Genomic DNA, 14,824 nt, shown 5'->3' with positions numbered 1-14,824 from the left:
ATGGAAGAAAGAGAAAGCAGGAGAAGGGGGATGTCTGTGTGTGTGGATCGACAAACATCACTGTCTTAAGGCTTCTTTTTTTCTTTTTACAACTCTTCCGAGATGCGTTTGGTCTGGTGAGGTGGACTCTTTACTGATGCGGCCGGAAGTGGGGGGGTAGGGGGTGGTGGGTTAGGGAAGGGAGGTAAGGGAGGGAGGGGAAAGGTGTCCTCTGTCTTTTTCTTCAGTTTCAGACTCTCTCGGCGATGGCGAGCCGCGAGTCGGCCGGTCTCCGAGAGCCGCCGAGGTTAATAGTTATTATGGATGATCCCTGGTGGCAGAGACAAGTCAAGCCGTCACACATGTGAGGAGGACACAGACCCACCGAAAGACCCCCGAGGACACAGAGAGTGACACAAGGTAGGGACGACAAAAGCTACATCTGCTACTTATTGTAAAATACTGATCAGGTTTTGTTTTTTTTTTAACTGAAAGAGCCATTCCCGGTATACAGTACAAAAGTTAGAGGCAAAAAGTAGATCTGTTTTCTGTTTTTCTCTCCTAACTAAAGGGCAAAAGTTAGCAGCGCTCCTCTGTTTAATGACCTGATTACTGCTAGTCATGCAACAGCTACCGCTCCTTAAGGTTGTTCCTGTGTCCTGTTGCTGGCGGCCGTCTTTGTTTTGTCTTTGCCGGGGGGGCATTTAGAGTCATTGGGCGGGGGCTGGTTGGGCTTGCTGCTGGGGGCATGCTTGGTGGGGGAGCTAGGCGTGGCGGGGGCGCCGGGGGAGTGGGACGCTTGGAGGTTCTTCTCGTCTGAAAAAAGCTGTTTAATTACGTCAAAGAAGTTACTCAACGGGCTGCCTACACAGACGGGAAGAAAAGAAACAAACAAGAGAAGAGAGAGAGAAAGAAAGAGAAAGAGAGAGAGAACAAACAACAGATGAGCAATGGGGTTAACGTGAGGAGAGGAGGAGATGATGGAGGGATGAGAGGAGGAGTGGAGCCGGAGAAAAGGAGACTCTTAACGCCGAGGAGGAGGCGAGGGGGCAGGAAGGTGGAGGGAGGACGGAGAGGATGGGGGAGGAGGTAGCAAAACATCCAGGGTTCTTCCAAAACACATTATTATTATTATTGTTATTATTTATGTCACTGGTAATGTGGAGGGCAGCTCAGAGTCTCAGTTTCTCCTGCTGGATGGAGAGTCAACGGGAGCGCTGGAAGACTTCTCACATATTACTCACAGGACAAGAGCTGCAAGTCAGATTGAAGTCTCCTCTGAGCGAGCTGCAGGGTTTACACGAGGACTTTTTAAGAATACAAAACAGAATTTACACTGGTCAGAGCAGGACCAAACTGGGATGGTTAAGACCGATCACCATTTCCAGAATTTCACTGAAGTATACAAACTAAAGTCCAGCTATTCCTATTCAAGGACTGGCAGAAACCTCTACAAACAGAAGCAACAACACATTTCTTGATTAACTTTTTAAAAGGTTTTAACTGAGGATGTGTGTGATTAGTCACCTTACAATTAAACGGTCGTACTACTTGTTAGTCCGCATTTGAAACCCTCTGAACTTTTTTCACATTTTTCTTTACTGTGGACTCATTTTTCACTTTGACATAAAGTCCTGTGCCTCTATGGAACCCTGACTAGTAGTAGAGAGAACTGAAAGTCTTCACACAGTTATAGTGCCATAAATGATACAGAAAAACAAGTTGAAGTTGTTTGTATATATTTCCAAGTGTCTACAAGGTGTTACCAACACTGGAACAGACCTAGAAGCTCAAGTACATGCTTTAGATATTTTACTTTACATTTATAGTTTTATTTGTTTTCATATTGGTCTCCTCTGGCTGGGAGTAAACACAGCCTGCAGTTAATCTGAAAACTCACAGCTCTGTCACTTATGACTGTATTTATTCATACAAAATTGGTGCCAAAGATTAATTTTTGGCAAACTTTTTAATGAGAAGTGCAGAAAGAAAGTAATTTTAAGCTTAGACTTGGTTAATTTTCCTGACAATACATATTTAATTCAAGAACCACTGGAAAGGTGAAAACTCTTAGTTTTATTTTATAGTTTCCTGCTAATAAATATTGTCATTTACAAAACTAATTTTAAACTTGTGCATAAATTGCGTGGTTAAGAGTGTTAAATTGATTTAATTTCTTAGCAAAATAAATTCACAATAAATAAATTCTCTGATTGCAGCTTTTTAAATGTGAATATTTTTGAGTTGTCATTTTATACTCTGTGAAACAACTTTTTCACCATCTTGTGAGGCTTTATAGACCAATAAACACATCAATCAATCAAGAAAATAACGACAGACGAATTGGCAATAAAAGTTACGGCAAGGACAATAAATGAAATCCTTAAGGAACACCTCGACCTTATTAACAGGATGTTTTACTGTCAGCTTTTTGAACCCTGGTTCTAGTCTGTATTATTCACATTTTAGTTAGTAGAGCCTTTAAAAGTAGTAGAATGAGCTCCTGTTAAAAACGTAATGAATCTATAAGTGGCTTTTTAAAAATCTCTTATTTCAGAGCAGGTTTATTTGTGTTTTGAATCAGCCGTCCTCCTCTGTCACATTTATTCTGTTCAAATGGGACTTTAGCGGCACATGGTTGGTGTCTGTTGGCAGCTAAACATCTAAAGAAGACTAATGATGTCTGTTTTTGCTTGTGTTCATTCATCATAAACTGACTTGAGCAGCCTGGTTTGGTCTTAATCCTTCAGGGTGGCAGTCAATCCATAAGAAGTTTTTGGTACGTCTCTGCTCCACCTCTGATTGTGTTACTTATCTCCTCGAGTGTGTTCCGTGTTTCACACTTTTTCAGGACTGAATGAAAGTCTTCCAAAGCTCCCGTTAACTCGCCATCGTGTCAACATCCATCACAACAACATCCATCCCATAAAACAAAGCTTCTCTTGGTAAGTGCTTCAAAACAGTCATGAATGAATCCGACATGCAACAGTACAGCACAGTACACACATTAATACACTCATCATTGCCCAGGTTAGTCTTCAAACAGTGCGTCCTGCAGTGATACAACATCTGTGTTTTGGTGCTGAGGTGATAACTTACCATCAGTCCTCTCCAACAACACTCACATTTGCTTTTTTGTGTCTCTTTAGTTTGTTCCGGTGATTTCAAATATGGAAAGTTTTAGAGCAGCGGGGGAACAACCCGGTATCAAGCATCGACATGCAGAAGTCAGTTTAGAGCCACACACACAAACACACAGTGAAATATTTCCTCCTATCAAGTCATTTAGTCTCCAAACAGAGCTTTTAAAGGACAAATCTGCCCTGAAAACATCAGCAGAACAAGTTCAACGGGTCAAGTGGGCCGTTAACTCAACAAAAAGAGAAACTATTTAAATAATTATGCAGTTAAAGAGCTACAAAAAAAAGTCTTTCAGATGTGAGAATTTGCTGCTTTTCTTATCAGAATGGTCTTTTGACTTAAGAAGTGTTGGCTGGATACTATTCAGTCTTTTCTGATATTTTGTTGATCAAATTATTAAAAGATTAATCAAGAAGATCATCAGTAGATTAACTGAAAACCCAGAAGACTCAGCTCAGTGACAAAAACCTTGAACTCAAGTGTGCTTAATATATTTTTGTTTTTAAACTGTGATGTGTGACTGGAAACTTATCAGACTGCAAATTCAAAGATGAAAAACAGTTTGTCAAATATCATAGTTTCTATTCTGGTGGTACCATTTATATACTTATAACAGCTTGTTTTCATAGTTAAGCATTTTCATAGAGCTCTAACACTGACTTAAGCAGAGTTTCCTCCATTCTTTATTCTCATTTCAGTTTTTCCTTTCCAAAGAAAAAGATCTTTAAAACTTCCTAACACATAAACAAAGGACTCTCCCCAGTATTGTAGGAAAATGATATATTATTTATTCTTTTTGTATTTAATTAAGAATTCATAGTTGGAAAATGAAAAAAAAAAAGTATTTTGTTATTAGTTTATGGACCTAGCGTGCACAAAAAAGTTTTCTTACTTTGCTTCAGTTGAAAACTTGAATTAAGAAAATGGATCAAACTTAATTTTGAGAGTTAATCATTTTTATTTTTATTTTGTTTATGTGATTTGTCAGTTACTAAAACATACCCTGCTTCTTTGTCTCTGGGTTCTTTATTTAGATGAAATATTAATTGTGGTGCTTCCCTGTAATTTAAATTTATATTCTCGATGCAATTTTTAACTTTGCAGAATTACATCCTGTAATATTTTTGTAATTGCATTGCCTCACCAGCAGGTCTAAATGTGCAGTAAAATTGCTATAAAACGGGGTCACTTTGGCATCAAGTAGGAGTTACGTCGGGTACAGTCGCTCTGCAGGACAGCTAGTGCAAAACACACGTACCTCCTCCTGAGGAATAAATCCAGTCTGAATAGAGCATTGGGTTTTTTGTTCAGTGCCACCAACAGGCCAACTGGTCCCTCAAAGACCCCAAAAATATCAAAAATGTGCTGCTTAGTTTGTCCTAAATGTGTGTGTTTTCCAGTTTTCTGTAAAAATCCCAACTGATACACTTTTAAAAAATCACTACTTGTTGATTTCCTCACGTTGAAATGACTTGTTAAGACGACGTTTCGCTGTATTTCACGCTCTCTCTCTCACACAGTGTTAGTGCAGACAGGGTGTGTTGGTGACAGGCCTCCACGACGTTGGCAGTGTGTGTTAAAAGCCAGAGTTAAGGTGTTTTTGCCGGGAGCTCCCGGTCGCTCTGGGTCTTACCACGCTTGGAGGATTTACTGGGCAAAGAGGCTGAGCGCTGAGAGCCATCTGAGAGCAGAGGACAGTGTCAGAAACACTGAGGCCCAGCACTTGATGAACACGTGAGCCGATACCAAGCATCAGCCACACACCGGCTAACACAGAACACTCCCTCCTGACGCGACTCCACACACGTGAATGTTCAGCTCGTTTTACAGAATCTCTCTTTGGACAGATTTTCTTCATGCTTTGCTTCCACTTTCTAGGTTTTACTCGCTGCTTGGTCTGTCTACAGACAAAGTGTGCCAACTTATCTTACAGATTTCGCACAGTAAGTTACATTATAGGCCAGATGTTCTGTCTAAGTGGATCAGCTTGTCTTGTTAGCAGCCATGTTTGAAGAAGGCAAAGCAAGGGGAAAAAAACTATGTAATTAAAAAGCTGTATTCCTCAGGTCAGCTGGTCGATTGGTTGGTCGATATGCTCTCATTAATCACTGGTGTTACTTTCATAAAGGGAAGGGCACTAAATCCACAGCCTTCCAGGATTGATCCATTATTTTTGGCAGCGAGAGGAACCGACTACATGTGAACAAACTCATGCTTTCACATCTTTGAAATGGTTGTGTTTACTCAGAGTCGGCTCCAAACGAATCATGTCAAAGAAGTCCCCGGGCTGCTGCGTTTTGTTCAAACTAATGGTTGAAAAGTCGAGAGTCAACATTTGCAAACAGCAGCTTAACAACTCAACAGCTCAACATCATCTATTCCTCAGTAGTTCTTGTGCTGGAATCACCAGTTGAAACAGTTCTATTTTCAGAACTCTTAAAAATATGTGCAAGTCCAGGCTGTTATCCTTTTGATATAAAATAACCAGGTTCGAATGATCTAATATGCAGCAAATACTGGCTTTTTATGTTGATTTACAATCTATTTAGCTAGTAGAGCTAGCAGGTAGCATGCACTCACTGCTCATATTAGTTCATCTATAGATAGCGTCCATATTAGTTGAGGAGTTGGTAAGATTTTCGTCTACAGAGATTTTCTTTCTAATTTGTTGTTTGTTAAAAATGTCCCCAGATTCAGTCCGTTCAAGCTCTACAACTATGAGGACAAAATGAAAAACAGACGGGTCAGAACTGTAATATTAGTTGTTCAAAACCCTCCCTGTCTGTTGTCCAGTGTGTTCTCAGTCAACAAACTTTCCACCATGTTAATAAAATACACAAATTTATGTTCAGTTTTGTTTTCATTCAGGTTTAACTGGCACTCGTTTAATTGCATCACCTCGACACTCCTCTTCTTCATCACTGCTATAATGACATGGAAATGTGCATAAATTGTCAGATTTTCTGAATGTAAAGTCAAAATGTTACCAGATTTGGATGGAAAACAGGTATTCAAGCTGTCCTAAACAATGCTGCTTTAGTTTTAGTCACAGTAGTATTAGCATTAGGTGGCCTTGTGTACACGATTGTGAGCTTCTCAAAACAGCAGCTGGGGTCGTGTTTTGGGTAGAAACTGCTAAATGCTGTCCTCACTGTTGTTATAAAACCGTAACCGTAAGTTTTCCTGGCAACAGAGTTTCCTGAAAACAGCATTTAACGCTAGCTTTGGTCCTGCTCTCGAAACAAGAAGTCCAGGATGGTGAATTTAGCCTCTCTGTAACCACTTAGCAACCAGATATTTTAGCAAAAAGACTCTGAGAAACAGGCTGAACATCCACAGCGGCAGATATTTTTTCCTTAAAAATCCATCTGCCACTGACTAAACATGTACAACCTCATATATAAAGACACACACAGAAGGCCAACAGGGTCACATGTCTGTCGAGCTGTTGGGTGTTTTAGTACATTTCATTGAACGCATGCAGATTGTCAGACTGCAAAGACATCAACAAACACCGTCACATACTCTGTTTGCTCGCTCGTGTCGCATGCTTCAGTACAGTTCAGTCCCGAGTGCGAATGGCAGCTCACCCAGAACCATCGGCACACACAGATCTCTGACAAACTGAACCCAAAGGCCGGTTTTTACCCCGAGGCCAGTTTGTCACATTGTGTGTGTGTGCGCTTTTGTGTGTGCGTGATTCTGGGTTTTCATTCAGCATGCGAGTCATTCAGTCCATCCAAGAGGCGTTAAGCTGTGGATGACGAGAAGCAGGGTGGCATGGAGAGGCAGGCCAGAGAGAGAGATCAGATAGATAGATAGAGATGTGGGTTATTGGCACATCTACACGGTGGTTTGGTGGCTGAGGTTGTGCAAACAGTGCCTGATAACAGTTCCCATCTGTGGCAGGTCAGACTGGTGCTACTGGGTCAGTTAGTTGAAGAGCTTCCAGCTAGTGTAGTGGGTGTGCTGGTGTTCTCCCAGTCTGTGGTCTTGTGTGCGCGCTAAGAGTGACGGCAGTGTTTGGGTTGCAGTTGCTCTGCTTCACCACCAGAGGGGACCATTATCAAGTAAATAACCACAGATAGGACGACAGACAGAACTAACAAGGACAGCCGGAGAACACACAGTCACTCGTTCTTTTCTTCCATATTTTCCATCCATATATAGGCAGCCCCGAAGATGTCCAATCATGTCCAGGGAGAGCTCAGAGAGAATTGTGGGATTGTTTCGACGCTACAAATTCTCAATGTGTTCTGATACATTTCGCACTTTTTGAGACCAAAATGCTGCATGCACAGATGTAACGGCTAATCCACACGTGTAGAGCTGTGTAAATATTCATTAGCTTGACCCACTGTGTGTGTGTGTGTGTGTGTGTGTGTGTGTGTGTGCTTGTGCGTGTTTTCTGCTGAGTCAGGGTGCAGTGTGAGAGCTGAGCTGCTGTCTGTGGAGGATAAATCACCGTCTGATGTCCTGAGTGGCGATAATCAGTGCTGTGAGTGCACATCTAGAGCTCACTGGACTGCATGTGTGTGTGTGTGTGTTTGTGTGTGTGTGTGCACGCCATGGTATGTGGCAGGGGCATGCACGTGGAGATGCCGTGTGCTAAAAGCAGTGTGCCGAGCTGAGCTGAGCCGAGCGGGTCCGAGCCGAGGTGGGCCGTGGGGTGTGGCTGTGCTGTGATGCCAGGAGGGAGGAGGGAGGGGAGGGAGGCTGTGAGGAGGAGGGTTGGGGGTGTAGGCGTGGTCGGGGGACGGGTGGCGAGGGGAGTTCACTTACCAGAGATCTGCGGCTGGATGCCGGGCTGGTCGTTGGAGCTGAGCAGCTGGGCCTGGATGGTCTCAACCACACGCTTGAAACGTCGGCTGGGACCTGATGAGAAACCAGTGACACCTTGTTGTAACACACATTAGTCTATAAACCAGCAGCGGGGCAAGAAGTGGCAGGACAGAGAAGTATTCATTAATGCGTTCATTGTGTTACACTAACTGTGCATTCTCCACCTCTGTTGTAGAGATTTGGGAAAATGATGAGTCACACTGATGCAAACAGGTGCAACCTCCCTGCAGCTCCCCAGAAAACCTGACTTCACAAGACCCACTTTCTGGAAACTCAGCAGCTTAATGCAAAAACAAATGACTCCGTGGTCCATTAAGAGGACGATCGCAGGTCATTTCCATCCTGGAAAATCAAGTGGGGGAAAAAAAGCGGCACCCAGCTCTCCACATGGTGAGTAAAAGATTTAATGCGCTAGATGTGTTGTTTGCTGCAACCTCTAATGCTACATGCTAAACAGAGAAACAATCCACAGCATCCACAACATGTAAACAAACAGGCTGCGTGGATGAATTTGCTGGTGATATGGAAGGTAGTGCAGTTACCAAACCAGTCTCGAAACCAGTGTGCATACAAATCAGGTGTGTGCATGTGATACAGGATTAGAACAGTGAGTGGTTGTCATGACGTTCTGTCCCACCATCATTTTTGGGTAAAAAAAAAAAAAAAAAAAAAGATTTTGACTCACATCTAGAAGATGAGATAAGTTTTATTGTATAAAACTTATTTTAACCAACCATTTATTACATGTGGTGTTATGAGCCCTAAAAGTTTACCCAAAACGCACTTTTTAAAGTTTTCTCACATCAATTATCAGAAAATTTGTTTTAATGACTCTAATAAGCATTAAACTGGTGATGTTTGGCTACTTGCAGTTTGAAACTATAATATATCTCATGATATTGATGCTTAAAGTTGGTTATAGAAGATTAAAGCTTCAGAGTGTGACACCTGGAGGGGACGAAAAATTGAAAAATTGATTTGGTTGCAGTTTTAAGTCGAACTCAAATGTGTTATTCAGTCCTGAAAAGTTATGAGGGCTCAAAAATGCTGACAAAAGTTACGCAAATAAAAAAAAAAAAAGAAATTTCGACCCACATTCGTATCCTTTGAGGGACTGTAACTCTGTAAATATTCATAGTATGACAGTGGCTTTATTAAGTATATTAAAGTTGCTGTCCATAAAACAATCTGCTGATTCTGAGGTCAGGTGGGAACTTTTTTTCAGATTTGCTTGACTTTATATGTAATGACCCAGCTGCTTGTCTTCAAACACTGCTCTCATCTCCCTTCATCACCACTGAGGTGGATTAGACAAATCTGCAACGTGATATTAGCGTTTAATCGCGCTAACCTTGATACAGCCAGAATACCAGGATTATGTATGTGAACACAATCATAGTGAGGAAAATGTCACTTTGGTGGAGGTAATAACTTACAGGAGCCACAAATAGACTCTAAATCACTGGTTTAATTTATGTTAATGCATATAATCAGTTACAAGACACAACGCATGTTTACTTTTGTCCTAATCAGAAAAATAACTGCTATTTAAAGATGTTTGTGAATGTGAACTTAACTGAGCAGCACCTCACTAATTACACTGAAATATTCCCTGACAACGTTGGAGCAGTTCTTCAAGGTGAGGCTATTAAGTAGTCGGATGGATTGAAAAGAAAAAGGAGCGCGGTACTGAGCTGAGAAAGTTCTTGTTGGGCTCATTTTTATGCTACGTGGGGAGAAGATTAAACATTCATGATGTGGCCTTGTTCAGGCACCTCAACATTTCAGGGCTCTGCTCCTCATCACTGAATATTGTAGCTCTGCTCATTCATGTTTTATGCAGCGGCTCTTTTTATACTCGTGTTTACGCCCAGTTTCCCAAAAGTATGTGGACACCAGAACGTCCCACCTATACATCACTGTGTTTAATTAACATCAGTATTTGTCTATTAACAGTGAGATTATCATCTGACTGCATTCCTGCTGTCAGTGCTCTCATCAGTTCTGTTTTCAGCAGGTATATCTAAATGAAGACAAATAAACTCGTTTGAGTGTGTTAAAGATGTTTCACCGCAGAATCTGAAAAGCTTCTTTAGTTCTAACTGAGTCGTAGGGAGTTCCAGCATCTTGATCTGTGAGAAGGGTTTCTGTTTACTTCTGTCATCTTTAATGTGCAGCACACAGTCCAGGAGGGTCAGACTGTTCTACAGACTTTGATGTATTCTGTAAAGGCTTCCTGCGTTTTAATGCTGATCCAGATGTGATCCACGTACCTGCTCTCCACATCATCCATATTGTAGGCAGCGGTGAGTTCATGGCACAGCTGAGCTTCTGTCTGTACAAACCTCATTATATTGTCAGTAGGTGGCTGTCAGACGGAGGTGGAGCAGAGATCATATGTAGTTCTGTCCTGTAGCTGTATTGCTTCTTGGATGAAGAGTGAAGTTATGTTGTAGGTTACCATGGTTTCATCTGAGTCCAGCTTGATTTTTCTAACCTTGTCGATAAAATCCTTTCTGATGCTGTGTGGAGCAGAGATGATGGCGAGGCGTTTGGCAGAATGTTAAGTAACTGAGTTGATGCTACTGATGATGGGGTGAGCGAGATTACCTCATGGTGCACCATGGGATGTCCATGAGGGAAGGTGTGACCTCCTTGGATAAAAAATGATAACATAGTGGTTGACTTTGTGGCTTTCTTTTTCCAGCTTTTGTCGGCACTTTATCACCTTCTTCTTGTAGGTGGCTATAAGAGGACTGGTCACCTTGTCCTGGTAGTTTGCTGATTTTAGCACCACCGTGCATCTTTATTCATTGGCTGGCAGCTCAGTTTATTTTTAGTGATTCCAGTGGCTTTATTTTTTTTTAATGTTAAGGTTAGAAGATGGTACTTTCACACTGGTGAGGGCAGCAGACACCTTCAACCTGAGCTGTTCCACCTCTGTTTCTTGCCTCTTCCTCTTCTCTCAACCCTCCATATCCTCTCCTCATTTCTTTCTGTCAGTCTCCCTAACACTCTCCTGCTTTCTTCGCTCTCCTTCTGCTCCTCATCTCCTCATATTTGCTAAAGAGACAGAACAGCTCAGGTTGAAAGTGTCGGCTGCCCCATCAACTGCCATCCAACCTGACCATCCAAGAAAAGAAGGCACAGACATCACGGAAAAAAAACACCAAACATCACCATCCTGCTGGCTGATAAAGGGAGATGCACAGTGGTGTTAAATACAGCAGATTTCCAAAGTGAACATTCGTCTTTCAACTCCTTCTGAGACACTGAGGTGAGACCTTACTAGCAACCAACCAACTGGGAGGAGAAAAAACCCACTAACTGACCACTATATTACTGTTTGTACCCCGAGAAAGCCCCCTTGTATTTATGGCCACCCCAAGACACAAGGAATTAACTGATACATCATCGGTAGCATCAACTCATAACCTACAGTTATCCCTAACACTGCATCACATCAGAAACTCCAGGATTTTATCAACGATGTTTGATAAAACTATGGTAACCTGTGATTTTACTTCATCCTGAAAGCAGTAAAAACTGTACAGAAACTTGTGCTGCAGGACAGAACTCTGTCCAGCAGAACCAACCTCACCTCAGACCACATATGATCTCTGCTCCACCTCCGTCTGACAACCACCGACTGACAATATAATGAGGTTTGTACAGACAGAGGCTCAGCTGTGCCGTGAACTGTCTACAATACAGACACCTGGGTCAAAATCGAAACAAAGGAAGTAAAAAGCTTCACAGAACACACGAGCGCGGCAACATCAAGTTCACTCAGGGAGGAAACCGTTCGGTCTTCTTGGACTGTGTGGTTCACATTAAAGCTGACAGAAACTCCCACACTGATCAATATCTACAGGTTGATTCTCAGCACCAACTGGAGCACGAGCTGGAGGTTATCAGAATCATCAAAAACATGTTTTCACCCAAACCAGAGAGGGGGGGGGGGACGTTATGTTGCTGGAGGATCATCAGCAAACACCAGATCTCTTTGTACTTCAATGCAATGGTGCTAAACCTGAAGATTCTTAATTCATTATCATATGAATCATACAAAAGCAGCCGTTCCTCCTATATGACATGCTGGAAGCTGGACATTTTAGGCAGTTGTGCTTGATTAAAGAGCAATTTAACTGTAGGAATCATATGTAACCTGGACTTCTAAATTACATTATTTTATCCTTGATGCCATTTAACTAGCAGCGGAGCACTTACTTGATACAACTGTATGGACTGTGAGCTGTTTACCTGACAGCAGGGTGAAGGTGACGGAGTAGATGCCGTTCTCCTTGGTGGCGCTGGTGCTCTCGGTGTAGGTGATGTCCACCTGGAACTTCACCGGCTTCTGGAACACCGTCGGCCCGGCTGTGGACTTGTACTCGGCCCGGAAACTTGTCTGAGAGATGACGCTGTGGCTCAGACTGGGAATCTGGGAGAGAAAGTCTGAGTCAGCAGCAGCACAGACAAACAACCTCTGCATCGGCTGGATGTGAGAGGAAGAGATGGCAGCAGAAGGAGACGGTGTTTCGGACGTGTCGCATCTTAACACGTCGTGGCATTCTGCAGCGTCAGCGTCTGAGTCAACACTGACAACAGGCTGCGGCACACGATGCAACATGACTGAACACTCACCTCAAGTCCAACCTGCACCTGAACTGACGTCTTTAAACACGTGTGTCTGAGTTATTTCTGAATTTACTGTTCATGTTATTTTGTATTTGAAAGAAGAATTAGGATGTTTGGACTGACTGTGTTTTTAGCATTTAGCATCAAAGAACTGTTCAGTACCAGCGACTTGCTGAGATAATTTACCTGTTTTTAAATTTGTATTTTGAAAAAAAAAAAACTATTTTAATGCTCCAAAATGTTAGAATAAATAATGCAGCACTTAAATCTAATGCGAAGAAAATAATGTTACACCATCATAAAGTAGTGGTGCCAAACGCTAATTAGCTTAGCTTAGCTTAGCAGAGCAGCAGTTGATGTCATCACTGCAGCCTCGGATTTGAGAAGAATTTATGTGATTTTAATTCTTTAAACTAACCTTAAATCGTATATTTACAGTAGAGCCTGACTGAAATTAGCTCACTATCTAGCTAGCAGTTTAATTACACATTTCCGTGGCACAACACTGACTAGATATGCACCAACATGGAAACTTTGTTTTACAGAACATACACCAGAGTAATTTAAAAATCATCTAGTTTGTCTGATGATTGCCATCCTCTCAGCACTGCCAGGACAGAAGGGAACGGTGGAGACTTACGGAGAGGAAGGCGTGGACGATGTCGGCCTTTATGGAGCTCAGAGGTTTGTCTCTGATCACAATGAAGATCTGCTCCTCCTTCTCCAGGTTGATGAAGTTCCCGAACCATGACTTCTTCGCCAGTCTGCAGAGGAGAGGAGAGCTGAGATCAGAAATGATGCTGGACACATGACACGACTCAGAACGGCTGCTTAAACTCACAACAATGTAAAGCTGAAGTTTGTCTAATTAACATGCAAAAATGACATAAGCTTCAGTTTACTTCTGTTCTTTAGTGGATCTGAACAAACTTCCTGATATGACAGATGAGGAAGAAAGAGGAAATAATGTTGAGTGTCGTCCTCGTATATCCAAAGTAGAAGCAGCAGCAAAATAAAGTAGCATCATAAAGTTAGCTGTAGGAACTGTACCAACTGGATTTGGTGCACATTTCTACTGTGTATAGTCGTGTTGCAAGAGGATCAGATCAATGTATTCACATTAATGGTACCTAAAATTTCAAGCACCTTTATGCTGGTTTGCATCAAAAAGGATTCATTTGTAAATCATAGTTTAACTTTAAATTATGTTGTACCAAACTTGAGAACTAAAATCGATTAAATTAAAATTTACACCATTTATTAGAACCAGAAACTGTTAAAGGAGAAAGAATTGTCAGTAACCCTGATTTTCAGATAGTCCTTGAACTATGTTATGAGCCATTCAATCAAGACAATTAAACAAATCTAAGCTTGAAGTTTTAGTTTTTTCAATAAAATCAATTTATTCTACATGTCTCAAAATAAATAAATGCTAAAAATAACCCTTTCTGCTCTGATCAAATTCTAAAACTGAGAGATCAGTAGTGAATTGGCTGCAACCACCAATCACAAGACAAACAGTGAGAGAGTATTTGGTTGAACCTCAGGCAGTGTTTCCTCAGAGAGGAGGCAAGTGTGGAATCAAATTCAGAATGTAAGTATTAACGTATCTACAGTAAACAGCTATGTTTTATAAGTATATGTAGCACCTGTGGACACTTGGAAAAATGTTGTACATGTTGATTTCAGATTTTTCAAACTTTGTAAAATAAATAATCAAAGAAATCCACCTTCTGTTTTCTTCTTCTTCTTTTAATGATTTATGGCATTATAACTTCATCGTACTGCACTGAAGACATTTTGAGTTCTCTCTCCTTCTAGCCATGATTGTCCTGTTTCCACAGAGGTGCAGGACTTTATACTGAAGTGGAAAAATGAGTCCACGGTGAGTAAAACTGCTTGGTGCTGTGGGTTAAATCTGGATTCACACCTACTTTTGCTGAACTTTGCTTAGAACTAATCTCAGATTAAATTAATCTTTGTTGCTGTAACCCAACATTAGTGTCGTAATGTTTGGGCTGAAGCACCTTTTATTTTTTAGGAGGATCTCCTAATTCAGGAACTACTTTTAATGTGAGGATTTATTTCCACAGTTTGCCGAAATTGAGCAGAAAAGTTACTCTACATTAATAAAACTGCATCACACTATACGCATATACTACGTTAAACTCGAGCGAAACTTGAGCGAAAAAACAAATATTATTTGTTGGGGACTATTTTC

General features: G+C 41.5%; 1 protein-coding gene across 2 annotated transcripts in view; it reads right to left on the bottom strand.

The window, feature by feature from the left end:
• Window positions 1-487: 487 nt before the first annotated feature.
• LOC103359678 (serine/threonine-protein kinase BRSK2-like) overlaps window positions 488-14,824 on the bottom strand; it is a 182,710-nt gene continuing 168,373 nt past the window's right edge. Inside the window, exons 19-20 of one of the 2 annotated variants that reach the window (XM_008285148.1) lie at window positions 4,754-4,801; window positions 488-843 (exon numbers count right to left, since the gene is read on the bottom strand). In XM_008285148.1, coding sequence (XP_008283370.1) covers window positions 620-843; window positions 4,754-4,801 — 272 coding nt within the window. In that variant the 3' untranslated portion in view covers window positions 488-619. The remainder of the gene's footprint in view (window positions 844-4,753; window positions 4,802-14,824) is intronic. The other variant, XM_008285149.1, reaches the window with a different exon arrangement.

Source organism: Stegastes partitus, unplaced genomic scaffold, assembly GCF_000690725.1.
Source record: "Stegastes partitus isolate 25-593 unplaced genomic scaffold, Stegastes_partitus-1.0.2 Scaffold388, whole genome shotgun sequence".
Classification (NCBI taxonomy): Eukaryota; Metazoa; Chordata; class Actinopteri; family Pomacentridae; genus Stegastes; species Stegastes partitus.
Note: the sequence above shows the minus strand (reverse complement) of the source record. Positions and strands in the feature narration are given on the sequence as shown.